At 62.3% G+C, this 19,033-nt stretch overlaps 2 protein-coding genes across 2 annotated transcripts in view; one reads left to right on the top strand and one right to left on the bottom strand.

Annotated features, from left to right (window-relative positions):
• The window catches only part of SPNS2 (sphingolipid transporter 2), a 31,017-nt gene extending 23,999 nt beyond the window's left edge, over nucleotides 1-7,018 (top strand). Inside the window, exons 6-13 of the mRNA XM_004716191.3 lie at nucleotides 677-819; nucleotides 1,088-1,240; nucleotides 1,358-1,547; nucleotides 1,659-1,724; nucleotides 3,987-4,085; nucleotides 4,181-4,344; nucleotides 4,790-4,836; nucleotides 5,454-7,018. Of these exons, the coding sequence (XP_004716248.1) occupies nucleotides 677-819; nucleotides 1,088-1,240; nucleotides 1,358-1,547; nucleotides 1,659-1,724; nucleotides 3,987-4,085; nucleotides 4,181-4,344; nucleotides 4,790-4,832 (858 nt within the window). The 3' untranslated portion in view covers nucleotides 4,833-4,836; nucleotides 5,454-7,018. The remainder of the gene's footprint in view (nucleotides 1-676; nucleotides 820-1,087; nucleotides 1,241-1,357; nucleotides 1,548-1,658; nucleotides 1,725-3,986; nucleotides 4,086-4,180; nucleotides 4,345-4,789; nucleotides 4,837-5,453) is intronic.
• A 474-nt stretch (nucleotides 7,019-7,492) lies between these two features.
• Nucleotides 7,493-19,033, bottom strand: part of MYBBP1A (MYB binding protein 1a) — a 14,028-nt gene continuing 2,487 nt past the window's right edge. The window contains exons 2-25 of the mRNA XM_045293328.1: nucleotides 18,853-19,031; nucleotides 18,688-18,762; nucleotides 18,473-18,580; nucleotides 17,164-17,339; nucleotides 16,891-17,058; nucleotides 16,647-16,764; nucleotides 15,246-15,541; nucleotides 15,011-15,121; nucleotides 14,364-14,489; nucleotides 14,027-14,191; nucleotides 13,838-13,937; nucleotides 12,578-12,674; nucleotides 12,294-12,445; nucleotides 11,957-12,049; nucleotides 11,717-11,878; nucleotides 11,467-11,634; nucleotides 11,230-11,387; nucleotides 10,422-10,656; nucleotides 10,142-10,267; nucleotides 9,981-10,049; nucleotides 9,355-9,468; nucleotides 9,117-9,218; nucleotides 8,247-8,395; nucleotides 7,493-8,150 (exon numbers count right to left, since the gene is read on the bottom strand). Of these exons, the coding sequence (XP_045149263.1) occupies nucleotides 7,571-8,150; nucleotides 8,247-8,395; nucleotides 9,117-9,218; nucleotides 9,355-9,468; nucleotides 9,981-10,049; nucleotides 10,142-10,267; nucleotides 10,422-10,656; nucleotides 11,230-11,387; nucleotides 11,467-11,634; nucleotides 11,717-11,878; nucleotides 11,957-12,049; nucleotides 12,294-12,445; nucleotides 12,578-12,674; nucleotides 13,838-13,937; nucleotides 14,027-14,191; nucleotides 14,364-14,489; nucleotides 15,011-15,121; nucleotides 15,246-15,541; nucleotides 16,647-16,764; nucleotides 16,891-17,058; nucleotides 17,164-17,339; nucleotides 18,473-18,580; nucleotides 18,688-18,762; nucleotides 18,853-19,031 (3,827 nt within the window). The 3' untranslated portion in view covers nucleotides 7,493-7,570. The remainder of the gene's footprint in view (nucleotides 8,151-8,246; nucleotides 8,396-9,116; nucleotides 9,219-9,354; nucleotides 9,469-9,980; nucleotides 10,050-10,141; nucleotides 10,268-10,421; nucleotides 10,657-11,229; nucleotides 11,388-11,466; nucleotides 11,635-11,716; nucleotides 11,879-11,956; nucleotides 12,050-12,293; nucleotides 12,446-12,577; nucleotides 12,675-13,837; nucleotides 13,938-14,026; nucleotides 14,192-14,363; nucleotides 14,490-15,010; nucleotides 15,122-15,245; nucleotides 15,542-16,646; nucleotides 16,765-16,890; nucleotides 17,059-17,163; nucleotides 17,340-18,472; nucleotides 18,581-18,687; nucleotides 18,763-18,852; nucleotides 19,032-19,033) is intronic.

The following is a 19,033-nucleotide window of genomic DNA, read 5'->3' as shown; positions in this document are numbered from 1 at the left end:
CACCCATCTATCCTCCATCCACCCATGCATCCATGCATCTTTCCATCCATTCATCCATCCTCCATCCATGCATCCATGCATCTTTCCATTCATTCATCCATCATCCATCCATGCATCCATGCATCTTTCCATTCATTCATCCATCATCCATCCATCCATCCATGCATCCACCCACCCATCCATCCTCCATCCACCTATGCATCATCCATGCATCTTTCCATCCATGCATCCATCCCCCCACCCAACTATCCTCCATCCACCCATGCATGCATGCATGCATCCATCCTCCATTCACTCACCCATCCATCCACTCATCTTTCCATCCACTCAGCCATCCATCCATCCTCTGCCCATCTCTCCATCTATTCTCCATCCTTCTGTCTAGCCATCTTCCCTCCATCTGACCACCTGTCCTCCCTCTCATCCCCTCACCTCAGATGGGCCCTGACCTAGACAGTCCACTCTGGTCCCCCAAGCCCTTCCCTAATGTCATCATCATCCCTGTGTTCAGTAGCCAGTGGGGAAGGCTGGTCAGCTGCTAGCCCTGAGGAGGAATCCAGGACCCACCAAAAGACACTGCTTGCCTGACCCTCACCTTCACCCCAGCCCCCAGCCCCACCCAGTGCAAAGAAGACAATGTCCTGCTATCCGAACTTCTCGTGCCCCGCCCTGCCAGGTATCCCCTGCCCTGGGCATGATCACAGGAACGCTCATCCTTGTCCTGGTTCCTGCCACTAAGAGAGGCCACGCAGACCAGCTTGCGGGGCAGCTCAAGGCACGCACCTCGTGGCTCCGAGACATGAAGGCCTTGATCCGAAAGTGAGTCCTGATGGGAAGAGGGAGGGGTGTTGGGATGAGAGAACCCCCTGTATGGCAGCCTGCCCAGAGCAGGACTCCTGGAGTCAGGGCCAGGATCATTGTCCCGGTGACATTTGGCTGCTAGTGTTTGTTCTTAGAGCCCCGAGTCCCTGGCCCCCACCCCCATTCCTAGAGCCTGTAGGGGAATATGTCCTGGAGGCCTCTGACCTGCGGAAGCTGAGAGACTCGGGTGAGACGCCGCTCAGAGCCGCTGCCCACCTCTCCGCAGCCGCAGCTACGTCTTCTCCTCCCTGGCCACGTCGGCTGTGTCCTTCGCCACAGGGGCCCTGGGCATGTGGATCCCACTCTACCTGCACCGAGCCCAGGTTGTGCAGAAGACCGCTGAGACCTGCAACAGCCCGCCCTGTGGGGCCAAGGACAGGTGGGGCCTGCCAGGGGGGCCAGGGCTGGCGAGGGCCACCCACCGGACAGAAGAATCCCACTGTCCTGGCCTTGCACACCCTCTTACCATGTGCCCCATGGTGCTCTGTGCCCACAGCCTCATCTTTGGGGCCATCACCTGCTTCACGGGCTTCCTGGGCGTGGTCACGGGCGCAGGAGCCACGCGCTGGTGCCGCCTGCGGACGCAGCGGGCGGATCCGCTGGTGTGTGCGGTGGGCATGCTGGGATCCGCCATCTTCATCTGCCTCATCTTTGTGGCCGCCAAGAGCAGCATCGTGGGGGCCTATGTGAGTGTGTGTGTGTGGGGCAAGGGTCAGGGATGCTGTGCCTGGTGGTGGTGGTGGTGGTGGTGGTGGTGGGGTGTCCCTGATGGTCAGTTTGCTCTCCCTGATGGATAGATCTGTATCTTTGTTGGGGAGACGCTGCTGTTCTCGAACTGGGCCATCACGGCGGACATCCTCATGGTGAGTGAGTCAGCCAGTATCACCTCATGGGGACTCAGACCCCTTGACCTTGGGGTTGGGGCAGGGGATTGCTGGGGAGGGCAGGTGGAGAGGCAAGAGAGCTCTCTGGCTTGGGGGACACTGGAGGGAGAACGGCATGCTGGGAGGGCAACCCAGGGGGTAGGAGATTTTGGGCGCAGCAGGGCACTTGGGGCTATGAAGGCAGAGGGGTCAGCGTGGGGGCAGCTGTGGAAGGGGGCTGTCTCGAGGCTCAAGCTTGTGGCTGGGAGGCTGGCAGTGCCAGGCTGGCACTGAGGTGGTGGTGGTGGCTGCCAGTGCTCTTCCCCCAGGGCCCGCACCCTCCCAGCCCAGCCTGGGTCCCAGGCTGCCGGCGGGGGACTGTGGCCACCGGAGCCAGGCGCCTCTGCCCGAGAGCCTGCGGCTGGGCCTGGCACACAGAGGCCGTCTTCACAGGGCCAACAATGGACTCCGGACCAGCCAGCCAGGGACAAAAGGCCGACTGAGTGGCTGGAGGGGACTTATATCCCTGGGTGGGGATGGGGGCAGCCTGTGGAGAGCCGGAGGGGGCCTTATAGCAGTCGGGGGAGGGGGACACCCAGTTCTATCCTCGGACTCCCTCACATCAGGTTCAGGAAAGGATAGGAGAAGTGGATGCAGGAGCCTGGGGTGGGGGAGTGGGAGGGGCCAGGGCAAGCCCCAGAAAGAAGGGGAAAGGACTCCTCATGGGTGGACCCTCAGGTGCCAGGGCCTGGTGCTGCCCCACATAGCCAGTGACCCAGGGGTGGGGTGTCTGCATTGGGCACTGAGCCCCCTGCTGGCTCCTCCCCTCCTGGAAGCTGCCTGGTCTCTGCCCTAGCTTCCCTGCTACATCCTGTCTGCCTGGGCTGTCTCCCTCCCCCACCAGCCCAAGGTGGGGGTGGGCTGCCTCACTCAGGGCCAAGTGAGGTGGTAGGGAGGGGCAGGGGTCACCGCACATCCCGTGTGCCCTGCCTCCATGGCCAAGAGCAGTTCCAGCAGCTGACAGGGTCTGGGTCCCAGGGCAATCGTGTCCCATTTTATGAAGCGTCACATCGAAATGACTAACTATTGCTGGAAATGGGGCCATGTCAGTTTCTCTGATCTAGGCCTCTTCCCCCAGCCACCAGGCTGCCTGTGGAGCGTGGCTGCCCTGGCTGCGCCCCGAAGCTGGAGGCTGGTGGGTTTGGGGGGGTCTCTGAAGAGAAGAGGCAGCTGGAGTGAGGGTTCAGGGACTGTTGCCCACAGGCCACCACCCCTTCCAGTCTGACCTCGGCTGCTTAACTCTGGAAATGCAGCTCCCCCATCAGAGTCTGCTTGGTCTGGGGGAGTTCCCAGTGGGGCTGCCCTTCTGGGGCCCAGCAGCTCTTGGCCTTCCCGGGGCACGAATGGGTTGAACTGCAGAAGGACGTTGTGGACACAGTGGCTGCAGCGATGGGCTACAGCACGGGAACGATTGTGAGGATGGCGCCCGCCTGGGCGGTGTTGCCTTCTGTAGGGCACATGGTCGCTGTGGGCCGGGACCGCTTTGGTGGCGCTGAGCAACAGGTTGAAAGGAGGCTTTCCCAGGCAGCGTCCAGCCCCAGTGCTGCTCTCACTGTGGGGACCAGAGGGATCTTTGTTTGTAGGGAGGAGGCGAGCAGGCCCCATACCCCAAGGAACTTGGGGTTCTCGACGCCTAAGGGGCAGAAAGGCGGCAGCTCTGAGGGCACACGCCCCCCCAGGCTCCAAGGACCCCCGAAGAGTGCTCTGCATGTCTGCGCAGGCTGACTCGAGCTGGGGTTGCGCCTGCAGAGCAGCGGTAGCCCTGGGCTCCCATCACGCTGGTTGGATGTGGGGGGCAAGGGAGTCAAAGGCTTTCATCTCGGAGATGGGGGCTTGGGGGCTGTAGGCGGGGGCCTGGGATGAGTCCCGCCTGGGTAGGCTTAGCATGGCATCACTGGCCATAGTTGCTGGGCTTAGGGTCTGGCCTGGGGCTGGAGCAGTCCATGCCAGTCGGGAGTGGGTGGGATCTGGCTCCCGGAGGGCGGGGGAGGGAAGGGGTGATGGGGGAGCTGCTGCCCTTTGGAGAGAGCAGTAAAGATGAGGGTAGTGAAGGGAGAACACAGGAGAGGGAGGTAACGAGACAAGGCAGGAGTGAGTCCGAGTTAGGGGGTCAGGATTTCCGGGGCCCCACCAAGCCCAGCAATGAGACTAAGTGGATGAGCCTGACCCCTCCGGCCACTAACCTGTCTACCTCTTCCGTAGTACGTGGTCATTCCCACGCGCCGGGCCACTGCTGTGGCCCTACAGAGCTTCACCTCCCACCTGCTGGGGGATGCTGGGAGCCCCTACCTCATTGGCTTTGTGAGTACCCCAGGGGTGAGCTGGCCGGGACAGGCAGTGGGGGGGGTTGTCTAGAAGGGGGTTCTGCCCTGACACCTGCCCTCCCCGCCCCTCAGATCTCAGACCTGATCCGCCAGAGCACCAAGGACTCCCCGCTCTGGGAGTTCCTGAGCCTGGGCTATGCCCTCATGCTCTGCCCCTTCGTGGTGGTCCTGGGCGGCATGTTCTTCCTCGCCACCGCACTCTTCTTCCTCAGCGACCGTGCCAAGGCTGAGCAGCAGTGAGTGGGGCGCCGACACCCTGGGCTGGCAGCCTCACAGGCAGCTCCTTTCCTTCGGGCGATCCAGGGGCTTCCCTGGGCTGGTGTGTGTGGATGGCACCCCAAGCGTTCGTGCCCCTGGGAGGCTGCCCCCTGGGCAGGTGGGTGGGGGAGGCCCCTGCATGCGATGGTCCTAGACTCAGGGTTCTTCTGCACCACCAGCTTTTCAGAACCGGGACCCCCACCTCCCCTTTCTTTTTGTCTTGTTTTCTGACTTCTCTCTCCTCTCTTTACCCCTCTCTGTCTCTCCTCTCCCCACCCCTGGGCTCTCCCATCTCCCCCTGGGGCTGACGAGGTCCCTGCCCAGAACTTCCGGTCAGCTGGCCCCGACGAGACTTGCCACCGCAGTGCCCGGGCCCGGCCCTCGCTGACCTGCCACCCTGACCCCCGCCCGTCTCTTCCCCAGGGTGAACCAACTGATGATGCCGCCCGCATCCGTGAAAGTCTGAGGCGGTGAGTGCAGGCCGGCGGGGCCCTGGGCTGCTAGTGAGAGGGGAGCCCCCCCCAACCGAACCAGCTCCCGACTGAAGAGTTGATTCCGACTAGTGGTGCCTGCCTATGGGTGTCAGGGTAGGGCTGTGCCCTGTTTGGTTTTCCTGGCTGCTTTGCCAGGCCTTTCTTAAGATGGTGCCCTAGTGGACTCACCCCTCAGCCTTCCAGTTAGCAGCCTTCACTGTCCACACCTCCGGGGCTCCTTGTGGGCAGGCCGGGTGCCAGGCTTTAGGGGAGGGGAGGTCCAAGCAGCGTCTCGGCATTCTGTGCTGGACCCTGCCTCCCGAGAAGCTGCCTGAACTTACTGATGAACTGTGGAAGGGGGAACAGGCTTCCTTCCTGAGAAGGGCGTGTGTTCGGGGGGCAGGTCAGGGCCTGGACTGGCCAGGAATGCCTCTCAGAAAGGCCCAGAACAGATTTGGGCAAGGGAGTATCAGTAGGGAGGCTGTCCCATGCAGCTTCAGGCCCTGGTTATCCTCTAGCCCACCCGCCATTCTGTGTCCCCGGAGCAAGGAGAATGCAGGAGCAAAGTCTCAAAGCCTCCACCTCTGATCTCTGACCCCCCCACCCCCACCTAGGGGCTGCTGGGACCACGAAGAAGCCTCCTGCCTACCTGGTCTAGGGGGTGTCCTCTGCCATCCTGGCCCTTCTGAGCTGCCCCAGGGCTTCCTGAGTGACCCAAGGCTGAGGGGCTACCCTCTGTGGTCTGGGACCTTGGAGTGGGCCTGGCTCCGGGAAGATGCACTGTCCTCAGGTAACCTGGAAGGCTGCGTTTGCCGGAGCCACACGTCTGGACGGCCACCCAGCCCTGAGTTCCGGCTGCAGGGCCCCTGGGGCCAAGGGAGAGGACAACCCCGAGTGGCTGCATTGGGACAGCCGGGTCTGTCACCGGCTTATGTGACCCTGGGCAAGTCCCTGCTCTGCCCGGACCGGCAGGCCAGAAGGCTGGCCTTTCCCACGCAGCCTGCTGGGCAGGGCGCCATGGGCCGCTTTGAAGACCTAACAGCCACTGGGCCGTACAGAGGAGGGGCCGAAGCCTCAGGGCGGCGGTCCAGGCTCTGAGGCTTGTGATGGGCTTCCTCCGGGAGGTCGGACTGCGCCTGGCGAGCAGAGCGGCCGGAGCCAGGCACACTGGCCACTGGGCCATGTCCAGATCCAGCAGCTCTCTGGAGGGCTGGTCACCACAGCCTGGAGCTGGTTCTCGGCCTGGTGGTGGCCCAGTGGGGCACCATCCCAGGGCAGAGTGGGCATCACTAGGGGTGAAGGCCCTGGTGGCAGCTGCACATTACCCCTGTGCCTGAGCTCGAGGGCAGTCTGGCCAGTCTTGGAGCGGGGTCTCTCAAGAGCACTTCTGCCGTCATCTCTCGCACCCCCACCGTAGTACCCCACTCCCTCCCCAGGGTAGGCTGGGCTCTTCTAGGGGCAGGGCCGAAGCGGCCATCCCAGAATTCACAGGGCAGTGGCCAGAGGAAGCAGCCGTCCATTATTTCCTGTCCACCAAGGCAGCAGGCGCGGCAGAGACCCACCCAGGTGGGCCAACACCCATCACCTCCAGACACACCAACCCAGGCCGAGACCCACCCAGGTGGGCCAACACCCGTCACCTCGACACATCAACCCAGGCCGCAGCTGCTGCTGCTTCCACACATCCACTCTTGCTTCCTCTCCGTGGGCCAAGCCTTCACACACACCTCCCCTGGGCTGTGGCCAGCTTCGCAGGGGCCTCCACCCTGCCAGGGGTACCCCTTGTTGCCAATAGGAGACCCCGGGAGTCAGCTTGGACAATGCCCCCTTCACCCTGTAGTTCCCTCCCAGCTGGCCTTGGGCTTTAGTGGCCTGTGTGAGCTAGTGGAATACCTATTTCCCATCAAACCCTGGGGTACCCCGGGGGGAGGGGGCGACAAACGGGTGGGGTCCCCAGCCTGGCCGCCACCCCGATGGACCCCCCTCCCCCCCTCCAGGCTGGGGCTCCGGCAATGTTTTCTTGTTGTACAAGAGCCAGGTCCGAGGGCTGCCTCCTCTTCCTTCCGGAAGCCAAACTGCTCCTTTATTTTCTAGAGCTGCTGATTGTGAATCTCAGAGTCTCCGAGAAGCCAAATATATTCCTCTTGTAAATGAAAGAAATAAAACTATTTAAATCATGCCCTGATGGTGCCCGTACTTTCAACACAGCCCTGGGGAGCAGGGAAGGGCTGGGGGCGCTGTGTGAGGAGTGGCCCTGCAGGGGCCCAGCCAGTGTGGGGAGCTGCCTTGTATACAGGCCTGGGCCCCTGCCCAGCCACCTGACCACCCAGGCCTGGGCAGCCTTGACTCCCACCCCCTCGTGGGGGTCAGGACCACTGCGCTCCACAGGTGGTAGAGCTGTCCTGGAAGGGGACCACGAGGCCTCTCCTCTGAAAGTCCTCGAGGAAGACCTTGGGCTCTTCCTTTTAGCGAGCAGCTAAGCGCTTAGCCTCCAGTGCCACCCTCGGACAGACGACAGGGAAGTCCACAGAGGTTAAGGTTAGGCAGGCCTGCTGGGGCGCGGGCCTGGCCCAGCAATGCTGCCACCAGCAGTCCCTGTCCTCTCAGACCACAGTCCTCCCTGCTCCCCGCTCAGCGCCAGAAGGCAGCAGCGTGGATTTCAGCTTGTTTATTAAAACTATGATGTAAAAAGACGGAGTCTCTAGGGCTGATGGAATGGCTGTCCCGGGACTTAATTAGCCCCCTTCTTTGGGGGCACCTTATTCCTCTTGGTGCCACTCCGGAGGACACTGGGGCTGGGGCTCCCGTTGGCCAAAGGCAGCTTTGTCTTCTTCCGTGGCGGGGTGGGCTGCGGTGACTTGTCCGGGACCCCCTCCTGAAGCTTCTTGCCGGCGGGCTCTGTGGGCGCATCTCCGTTCACCTGCGACAGCTTCTGCCGTTTCTTCTGCAGCTTTGGGGTCTTGGCAGGGGTGCTGGAGCTCGCTGTGGGGGTGGCAGAGGGGCCAGGGCTTGCGCTGGGGGTGCCGGGCTTGGGGCCCTTGGCGGCAGGCTCCCCGCTGGCCTGGCTCTGGGCTGAGGCCTTGGACTTTGCCCTGTGTCGCCGTCTCCTCTTCTTGCCCGAGCTGGGGGTGGGGGGCTGGTTCTCGCCATCGGCAGCCTGCTTGGCTGCTGGCTCTGCAGCCTCTTCCGGCTTGCGCTTCTTGCGCTTCTTGGTCTCCGGCAAGAACCCCTTTTTCTTCCGTTTCATGCTAATGGGGCCCTGGGAGTCACTGGGGTTTTCCTTGGCATCCTTCTTCTCAGATTTGGGGCGCCTGGGGGGGAAGGAAGAAGAGTGAGACAGGCTCCCTGGGGCAGAAGTTACCAACCTCACCAGCTCTGTGGTCCTGGGGGACCCTCCCCGGACGCACTGGACTCCCAGGAGCTTCATGGCCTGCCAGTAGAGGTCATAGAGGCGGCTGGACCCGGCCGGGTGCGCTCCCTGCTGGAGGCTCTGCTGGAGGGTCGGCTGCAGTCCCTGCAGCAGGGTCAGGATGGGGGTCAGGTCCACGGTCAGCTTCTGCGGAAGGATGGAGGCGGCGGCGCTGCAGTAGTACTGTGGGGCTCCAGCCCTGCACGTTCACCCCCCCCTCTAAGGATCACTGCCTCTCCCGGTGCCCATCAATCAGACTCTCTCACCAAGGGAACAACAGGGCCCTCTCTTCCCCCGAAGACTCTGCGGAGTCTTCACCTCCATTCACTCCTCCTCCCTGGCAGTGTCTCTGGCAGGGCCACTGCTGGGACCAGAGCGTGGCTGTATAACTGAGTTATTCTGAAGACCACTGGCTCCCTCTCCTGGATGCCTTGTTAAGTGCGGAAGGATGGCATCTGACCCACAAGGGCCTCCCTCCCAGCACTTGGCAAGCTCCCTCCCACCTGGGTTTACTCAGTGTCCAGCACCAGATTCCCAACCCTCCCCTTGGGCCCCACTGATGGGAGCCCATGGAAGTTGACCTCACAGCCCCCATACCCCAAATGCAACTCCCCACCCACAACCTGCCCCTCTCTTGATCCCGGCTGCTGCCCACCTGGAAACCCCATCAATTCCCCCTTTCTCGGCAGTCTGAGCACAAGGTGTCCCGTCTGCACCCTGGCCAGGTCTCGGCATGACCACTCTTGCTGCTCAACTCGCCACTACCCTCCACCCACAGCTCGAACCACCCAGAGCTAAGGGCGATTGCCTGGTTCCTCCCACTCTCCCCAAGCCCCGCCCCCACCCTCCCTGAGGGGCGTGGCCTCACCTGGTAGTGGATGGCCTTGAGGAGGATGATGAGCAGCTCCAGGGCAGCCAGCTCCCCCTGCTGCTCTGCCTTGGCCTGCGCCTTCCCCAGCGTGCACAGGTTCTAGGGGCCAGAGAGCGAGGCTGCTAAGGTGGTATGCCCACCCCCCTGCTGCCCCACATGGGGGTGGGGGGTGGGGGGGGTGTTTGCCTCCCCTCCCTGCTGCCCATCCCTAGCCCGCCCGGGGCCCAGCTGTTACCTCAGTGACCTTCCCCAGGACTTGGGCAATGAGCTGCTCCCACTCACAGCCCTCGAAGGCCCGTCTCAGCTCTCCCATGGACAACGCCTTCTGCAGCAGCAGGCAGGCCTGGCTCTGTGGAGGGCACAGGGTCACGGGAGCCTGCAGGCACCCAATGCCAGGCCACGGGCGAGGGCTGCCCCACCTGCCCAGGTGATCAGGGCCCAGTATCACTGGTTCTTGGCCCGTCTCCTGGTACAGGAAGGGGGGAGGGCTGGGAAACAGTCAGGGTCTCAAGTGGACAGAGAAAGGCCCTCAAACTGTGAGCTCCCAGCCCACCAGCTGCTCAATGCCCTCTTCTTCCAGCCTCCTTGGTGTGGGCCGAGGGGAACAGCGGCTGTGCAGCGCACCCCTCCTGAAGTGGGCCCTTCCTGCCCTCATTCACTCTGCCCAAGGTGGGGAGAGAGGCCCAAGCATGGCCGGCCAGCAGCCCCTGCAGAGAGCAGGTGCCACACGGGCCAGGTCAGTGGGCAGGGGTAACCAACCCTAACCTCCTGGACAAGGCAGGTTGTCAGCGCTCTCCCTCGGGGACCACCAATGCCCCACCAGACAAGGGGCAATCAGTGTGGGCTGGGGGAGTCCGTCACCTGCTGGCGGGGCCGTGTGGGGCCAGTCACGTGCTGCATCATGACAGGGAGCAGGTTCTTACAGAGCACCTGTGGGGGGCAGGGGGGGCAAGTCAGGGCCCTGAGGTAGGTGGGTGAGGATCGAGCCGGCCCTGGGGTACAGGGTGGCCGCCCACACTCACAGGGTGCCGGTAGAAGAGGCTGAGGAACATGGGGATGCTGAGGGGGCTGTTGCGCTTGGTCAGGAAGGCACTCAGGGCGGAGGAGTACACTGGGGTCACACGCTTCAAGTCCAGGCAGCTGGTCGCCTAGGCCAGGTGAGAAAGAGTTGTTGGTGCCAGGGAGAGGGCCCCTGCAAGGTGGGCACCAGGCCCTGGGGCTGCTGGTCTATTGGCACCGGCCTTCGGGGGACAGGGGGGGAACCCCCTCCTGCCTGAAGTCTTCCTGAGCAGGCCTGCTCACCTCTGGAACCGTGGCCTTGGCTTTCTGCTTCTTCGGGGTCTTGGTGGGCGGGGCACTGGCGGTGTTGCCCTTTAAGACCCGGAGCACGTAGAGGGAAGCGTTGAAGTAGTAGAGAGCCACGGAGGAGTCAGCCTGGTGGCCGGCCTGCTGTACCAGCCGCTCCACCTGGGCGTGCAGCGCCTGCACGTGGTTGCCGATGTCGTGGCAATAGTGCCGGTTGCGGCAAAGGTGGTGCCTGGGGGGGTCAGGGCAGAGCTGATCAGGACGTTCTCTGCCCCTACTCCCTGCCAGGAGCGCCAACCCTCAGCCCACTTCACAGCTAGGAACAGAGTCCTGGAGGGAAAAAGGGTTGCAGACGGAGGTCCGGAGGCCCGCGTGGATGCGTACAAAGTGTGCGGGGCTCAGGGTACCGGCCGAGGGCAAGTCCGAGGGGTAGGGGCTGTCTGGGTGGAAGCTGCGTTCTGAGCCATGCACCCCCACCCAAGTCCACACCTCCCACTCGCTCTCCTGGGCCCTGGGCAAAGGGGGGTTGTGTCTGTGTGCCCTAAGCCCTGAGGGGAGAGAGACAGGACTCTGGGTAAATAGGGTGGATGGGTGCATGACAGCACATGGAGTGGGCACAGGTTGGGTGGGTCTGCTCCCTGGCTGTCTCTACGGATGCCTGCTGCCTGGCTGAGCTCCCTGTCTAAGTCCTCTTCCCATGAGGGCCCGTACTCTAGAAGGCGGCCTGGGGCATGAGCCTTTCTGGCTGAGTGGCTGACCTGGCCAGCTCTTGCTGGGGACACCGTCCTCCGCCCCGCCCACTCACGTGAAGATGCGGGCCGTCTTGTGCAGCAGGTCCTGCTCCTGCTTGGAGCTGCTGGTGCGCATGCTGCGGCGGATGATGGTCAGCAGAGGCTCGATCAGCTCCAGGGCCAGCGGGCTCTCGGGATGCTTGCTCACCAGCACCTCGATCAGGTCCAGCACCTGCAGCCAGAGGAGCGGGCTCAGCTCAGCCAGAGTAGGGCGGGCTGGGGGGGAGGGCTGGTGCCAGGCAGCTGCGCACCTTGATCTGAAAGTCCCGCCGGAGCGTTTTCTCCTTCTGCAGTCTGTTCTTCTCGTCCTGCTTGGCTTGCATGCGCAGCTTCTGCTCGGCGAAGAGGCTGGCGAGGTTCTGGTCCAGGGCCATCATGGCCTCGTCCCCCAGCTCCTCGTCCTCGCTGTCCTCCCCGCCCTGTGGGGCAGAGGCCCGGCCGTCAGCCCGGTGCGGCACGGGCAGAGACCAAGGGGTCCCGGAGCCCCAGGCCCCGGCTCACCAGCGCCTTCCCCGCCTGCAGCACCGCCATCAGCTGCTCCCGGAAGCCCTGGTCCACGTCATCGTCTCGGGCCTCCTCGTCGCTCTCTTCCTCTTCTTCCTCCTCCTCCTGGCTGCTCTCCTCCCCCTCCGCCTCACTCGCCGAGCCATCCTCACTCCCGTTCTGTGGACGCATGTGCATTAGCAACCCCTTGGCCCGAGCACGGCGCCGCACCCCGTCCACCCCACGAGAGGCAGGCACCTTGGGGGCCTTCGTCTTGCGCTGTTTCTCGTCCGCATCATCAGTGACCACCACGCTGTCCTCCTCATCCTGGACCTTGTCTGGGTTCAGCACCTGTGGAGGATGCCCACAGCTGCCGCTCTGGCCCTAGGCTCGCTGGGCCCTCCTGGCCACCTCCCCACCCCCAGGCCAGGCCCTTGACGGGTCCCTGTGGCAGGAAGAACAGAGGCCGTGGAAGAAGGTCCTACACCCACATGCCCGGTCCCAGACCTGATGACTTCCCGAAGCCTCCTAGGCCCCTCCCTGCCACCACCCCCCAACACACACTGACTGCAGCAACCTGGTGCCCGCGACTCACATCCAGGATCAGCTGCAGGGCACGCGGAGTCAGGTGGGAGCAGATGTGGCCAAACACACTTCGAGCCACCTGGCGCATCAGGTGGCTTGTCTGGGCCAGCAGGGCCAGCAGGATCTCCACCATCACCTCCACCCATGGAGGCTCCTGGGCATCTGCGGGCAGGAAGGGGCCAAGTCAGACTGGGCAAAGCGCACGTGTGCACAGACCACCACCACCACCACTACACACACACACACACACACACACACACACACACACAGCCCCCGCCACGGGGCAGGACCCACCAGCGGCCTTGGAGCGCGTGCGGCGTGGCTTCCCGCCCAGGCTCTTCTGGATGCAGGCCTGGATGTCGGCCAGGTCACTGCAGCTCTCAGCGGGCGTCTGTGGTCAGCAGGGCACAAGTCAGGGGCCAGTCACCCTCATCACCTGCCAAGGGTGCGGGGGCAGTCCAAGGGGGGGCATCCCTCATGGCCAGGGTATTGTTACAGGGCCCTGGGCACCAGGGAGGCGAAGGGCGGCCACAAGGAAGCCAGCGGGTCCCAGGCCTCCTGTGTGAGATGCGGGTTTATCCGCCCCCACCCAGCCTGACTCTGTGACGACACAGCCACACCATCAGACACTGAGACCCACACTGCTGAGGGCAGGGGGCGGTGACTCAGGATGGGCAGTTCTTCCCTGGCCTGGAGTTGGGTTGCTGAGGACACAGATAGTGTGTCAGAGAACCTTCGGAAAACATCGCCCACAATATAGTTGGGCAGTCTCAATGTGGAGCCAAACCTCAGCGGCTGAGCTGATACTGACTCCCAGCAATCTGCAGGACAGGGGGTGAACGCAACTGGGATTCCGAGGCTGCCAAGACCTCTACGGGAGCAGACAGCCTCATCCTTCTCCCAAGGCTGGTGGATTGGAATTGGTGACCCTGTGGCTAACAGCCCAACTCATAGCCTGCTATGGCCCAGGGGCTGCTAGCGCTGAGGCTGGCATGTAAGAACTGGGGACCAAAGCCTGGGTCAGGCTGTCACCAACCCTCTAGCTATGTGATGGGAGCAGGCCCTTGCTTTTGCGTTACCCCCTCTTATCCAGGGCCAGACTCACCCCTAACTACAGCGGCCTTTGTCCAGGCCAGCCATGGCCCCAGGACCTTTGTGGATGGTGTTGAAGAGTCCAGGAAGCCCACAGGCCCACTGCCAGGCCAACAACCCCCTATACAACCAGGCCATGAGCTAGGCTGGGAGTGCCTAGGGCCAAAAAGGAGCGTGCTGCACACCATGAAGCAGCCCTGATGGCAGCTCCCCTTTGGGGACATCAGGGCCAGACATCTCTGGCAGCAGGCTGCCCCGTCATGCAGTTTCTCAGTGGGGAAAAAAGAGCAAGAGATCCCACCACTGGTTATTCAGAAGCCCCGCTGAAGGGGTGTGGCCATGGAACGTGATGACGGAGAGCACAGTCAGGCTGGGCCCCCAGAGAAGAGGAGAAAAGCTGAACCCATAACCTCAGGAAGCGGCCCACCCCGGGAACCAACCACAGGGCCTGTCCGTGCGTACCTTAAAGAGGTGAATGCCCACCAGGAGGAGCAGGTGCTGGAAGGCAGTGGCCTTGGCCTCTGAAGAGCGAGCTTCCAGCTCCTTGTGTGTCTGCAGCATCCTGGGAAGAGGTGGGCGTGTTCTCAGGCCCTGGTGTCAGACCCCAGGGTCCCCGCCTGCCACAGGAAAGCCCCTGCCCTGCCCGCTCACCGGTCCCAGGCCTGGCGCTGCTGCTCGGTGAAGGGTGTCATGGGGACCACGTTGCGGCTTTTCAGCAGGTTGTCTGCGAACTGCACCAGGTGGTAGATCCAGGGCTGCCCGTCGGGGGACTGGCTCTGCACCTGCTTGAATTGTGTGCTGAGGGCCTGCAGCAGACTGGGTGGGGTGGTGGTGGAGTGGGCTAGGGTCACTGGCTGGACGGCTGCCCAGCCTGGGGCCAGTCCCTCCACCTGGCTATCTCCAGGAACTCCCTGGGCCTCTGATATTCTTCCCAGCTGAGACTCCCCAGTCCACTTCTGCCCGCCACGCACCCCGAAACCCTGCCCACCTGAAGAAGGCGCTGCAGACCATCTCCCGGGTCCGGCTCTCCAGCGGGAAGGAGATCTTCTGCTCAGTCTCAGGGATCTGGGACGTGGGCTTCTTGGTTTCAAAGAACGAATGGAACAAACAGAACCTGGGGAGGGGGGGGCCATAAGCGTGAGCCGGGGACAGTGCCAGCTGGGCCCAGGCTGCTCTCCTGGGGCGGCACCAGCAGGCATGGCCCAGGGGCAGCGAGGTGGGGGGAGAGAGGAGCATGCTCGGGTGTGAGCTGGTCTCAGCACGTGCTGATCAAAGATGCGTGGAAACCCCATCTGGAGACAAGACAGGTTCAGGCCATGTGACCCCAGCAGTCACACCTCCTGGAGAATGGGGGGAGGATTAGTCGGGCACCTGGCCTCATGCCTGATGTAGAGGATGCAGGTGCCAGGAGGTTTCTTTTCAGGTCCCTGGGCTCCCTACTGTTCCAGCACCCCCTCCTCCAGAGAAGGGCCACTGGCTGGTGCCTGGGGGGTGAGAATGGTTTGCTGGCCCCCATGCTTTCTGCAGGCTTCTGGTCCCAGGGCTTCCAAACTGGGAGGGGGCACCAGGCTCACTTCCTTCCCCTCCCCCACGGCCCTCTATGGTCTCAGGGGTGGGGCTGAGCACACAGTGTACCTGGCTACCTCCTGGACCAAGGCCGCTTCCTTCTCCACCTGCGAGTTCTCCACGATGCTGACCAGGCGAAGGATGATCCACTTCCGCAGCCGGTACACAGCCCGCTCGGGCCTGGGGGCAGGAGCCGGCGCCACAGAAGCATTTAGGAGGGCTGGTGTGAGGCGCCCTCTGCCCCACCTTGGCACCAGGACAGCCGAGAGCTCCCGCTCCCCCCACCCCCGGCAGGCCCACTCACGAGTTCACGGATGCGTTCTGGTGCTTCTTCTGGTTACGGGTGCTGAAGTCCACCAGAGAGTCCAGGGTGGGCTGCAGAAACATGTCCCGCAGCCAGGCCACGTAGTCCTGGAGGGCGCGGGGATTCAGGCACCGGATGACCTGCCAGAAGGTGGGCACCACTGGGTGGCCCTGGTTGGTGATGGAGGAGAAGGCCACCATCATGGACAGCTGCTGCTGCGGGTCATCCCGGGTGCCTTCCAGGAAGGCACTCACGTACTCGTCCATCTCGGGGGCAAACTTGAACCGATCCGGGAGCTGCAGGGGAGGGAGGGCGTGCCATGCTCGCCGAGGGCTCAACTGTGGGCCCGCCTGCCCCGAGAGGCCAAGGCCAGGCCCACCAGCCTCCTCAACAGGCTGTGCCCAGGGCCAGGAAGGGCCCAGCAGGGCTTAGCCTGGAGTCCTCTCCACTGCCCCTGCCTCCCCACTTCTGGCTTCAGAAGCCCCCGCCCCCTTTTCCTGGCCTGAGGCTTTAGAGTCCAGGAGTCATCAAACCGACCTGGCTTCCAATTCTGCCTTTGGTCGCCCCTAGCTGAGTCACCCTGGGGCTACACCACCACCACCTTTCACGTGTTTCCCACATGCTGGGCAACATGCCACCCGTCCGCAAGTACCCAAACCCAAGGCCATTGAAACATGGCACACTCACGGCAGCCACGCCCACCCCCGTGGGTTTGGGAATGCTAACGGGAGTAGAAAGCTCAGTCTTTCTTCCTCAGGAGCTGGTGGCTTCCAACAGCTGGCTATGCGGAAACAACTATGCCACACAGTAGCTTTTTAAACTAACAGCCCTTTTGGCCAGGGGCCCACATGGCATAGTGGTTACAAAACGGGCTGCTAATCGCAAGGCCGGCAGTTTGAACCCATCAAAGACTGGGCTTTCTATTCCCATAAACGGTTACAGTCTCGGGGGCAGTTAGCTCTCCCCCCGCCTGATAAGGTTGGTCGCTGCGAGTTTAGCAGGACTCAGATCCGGCTAGTTCTGAGGGCCCGCTTGATGTTCCCGCCAATCAAGGAGGAAAGAACAATTTATTTCATTCTGTGGTCCAGGAGCCAGGCCCAGAGAAGCCGGACACCATGTGCAGAGCCATGCCAACACTGCAATCAGAGGGAGGAGGGAAAAGGTGGGTGGGGGGTTCAGCTACACACTTAAGGCAAGGGAAGGGACAGGTGAGCCCCAGGCCTCTCGCAACAGCAGCTATACATCTGTGTCACAAGTTAAGCCCATGGGGCAGCAAGCCCGACACTGCAGCAGAGCCACCCCCCTTTGGAGAAGCTGATTGAGCCCCGAGGAGGCCTGCCCCATTAGCCCTGTTGCCTAGCCCTTGCTGGCGGTGATGAGCCACTGGAGGGGTGCACCCACCTTCGCAATCACCAGGTGCTCCCCATATTGCTGGGCCACGGCTCCCCGCAATGCCAGCTGCAGCTGCTTCTCCGACAGCAGAGGCAGGGCTGCCCCCAGCAGACGGAAGCACAGGAAGCTAACAGGTGCAAGAGACAGAGCCTGGTTAGAGCCCCTCAGCTCCCTGGGGGGACCTCAGGCTACCACCCGGCCCCTCGCCAGGCAAATGGGGAAAGGGAGTCCAGGAGACCCGTGCCGCTCCTACCTGGCGGGCGGGAACTGCTTCTTCAGTAGCCCTTGCTCCAGAACCTCATTCCAGAACCTCGGGAACTTGTTCTCCTGAAGCGCCAGGCGCAGCAGGCCGAGAGCCACGGCGGGCAGCTTGCGCTCCTTCTTCACAGACGAAGCGGCCACCTTTAGCACATCCACCAGCCTGGAGAAGAGGGCGGGGGCGCTCAGGGACAAGGCCCGGCAGATGGGGCAGCGGGAGCGCCACGGCCCCTGGGAGACAGAACCAAGCCGCCCACAGCCTGCTCACTTGGGGATGTTCTCATCTGAGAACAGGTCGACCGGTCCCAGCAGCTTCTCCAGCCTCGCAGGCACCTTCTGCCGGGCTAAGAGGAAGAGCTCCAGGCTCTCGGGGGAGCTGAGCACCATGGTCAAGTTGTCCTTGAGCACCTTAGGCAGGATCTCCTTCAACGTGGCCTCTGGGACCTGGGGCCAGGGAGACAGACGTGAGGGCGACTCACTGCATCCGGAGGTCACGTCTTAGTCTTGCCTCCCTGGGCTTGAGTCCCGAGGGACCCTGTGCTACCTGCCGGGCATCCATAAAGATCCCAGCACATGCCGCAACCCACCGTGCTGGGTGTGGGTTAAAGAATTTCAAAACCCCCCAAGTCCCGGGAAGCTGGCACTGGCTGGGGCCAGCCCTTTCAACAATCCCTCTCTGGCTTGTAAGCCCGACAGACTGACCAACCTGCAAAACAGTGGCTACTGCACGTGTTGGAATGGGACTGTTCTCCCTGTGGACTTCAAGGCTGCTATATATTTCAGGAGCAGAGTGCCAGCCTTTCTTCCCAGGCGCCTTGGGAAGCAGACCACTTAACTCTCTAAACCACCAGGATGGTCTTCCAATAACCAGCCCCTTTCTTGTACAAGAAGCCCCAAGCTAACAGGAGGGCTGGAATTAGATTCTAGGTCCTTCTGACTTTGAGGCCGGGCTGTGCAGAAACCTTTGACGAAGGCTATCGGGGACAAAAGGTCTTCTGTGCTGAGCTGGTCTGTCTCCCAAGGTAGGATACTAGAGCCCCTAGGAGCCAATCCAACGGCAAATAACCACCATGCCACACACGTATACACTTGCCATGTGCCAGTAAGGTGGCCGCAGACCACAGTGGCTACAGAGCCCTTAAGGATGCAGCCAGTCGGAGGGGAAGATATGCTTGAGGTGTGAAATACACTGGGTTTCCGACATGCAGCGTGGAAGAGCTCAGCTTCTTTTTTTCTTCCTCACACTGGCCGCATGCTGGAAGGATAACCCTTTTTGCTTTTTAACGTGGTTCTTAGGAGCCCTGGAGGTGTAGTGGTCACGCATTGGGTTGCTAACCACAGGTCAGCAGCTGGCCACCAGCAGCAGCTCCGCTGCAGAGAGACCGGCTTTTTACTTCTGCAAAGAATTAGGGTCTCAGGCAGTTTTCCTACAGGGTCGCTGTGAGTTGGAACCAGCTCGATGGCAGTTGTTTTTTGGAGGGGGCAGTTCTTAGGAAACACAAATACCACCACGAGCGCCGGCCCATGGATTTCTAGGGCAGTGTTGCTGAGGTCTGGGTGTGCCTCGAAGCCCATACCTCAGTCAGGATGTCCACCAGCGCCTTCTGGGGCTGCTCCTGTAAGTGGTTGCGATGGTGGGCCAGGACCTGCAACACCTTCACCGACTTCATCAGGGCCTCCTGGTCCTGACACCCACACGGAAAGGCAGAGGAAGTGAGCAGGGCGCGCTCCTGTCTGCCACCACTCCCACACACCCCAGCTGAGGATCCCCCCAGGACCCCCAAGTTCTTACCTTTACCAAGCGTCCTGACTGGAAGAGGGCTAGTATCCCAAACAGGTGTGCGAAGAGAGCAGGTCTCACCATCGCCTGGGAAAAGGATTCCGGGCACAGGTACTCTAGCACCCCTCTTACTCTACCTCCACCCCACCCCAACCCGCGAGCGGCTTCCGATCTTACCTTCTTCACCTTCTGCAGATCATATTTCTCCTGTATCTGGTCCAGGACACTGCATAAGGGGATTTCTTCGAAAGACTGTAGCAGCTGCCAGGTGGTGTGTATGATAGGAAGGATTGAGTCCAAGGAGCTTCCCTGCCACCTCCCGACAGACCTCAACCTCTTCTCCCACTCCAAGATACCT

The sequence above is a fragment of the Echinops telfairi genome, unplaced genomic scaffold (assembly GCF_000313985.2).
Source record: "Echinops telfairi isolate 266 unplaced genomic scaffold, ASM31398v2 ScPeMD7_2010;HRSCAF=2546, whole genome shotgun sequence".
Classification (NCBI taxonomy): Eukaryota; Metazoa; Chordata; class Mammalia; order Afrosoricida; family Tenrecidae; genus Echinops; species Echinops telfairi.
The sequence above is the reverse complement of the archived record's forward strand: the minus strand, read 5'-3'. Positions and strand labels throughout refer to the sequence as shown.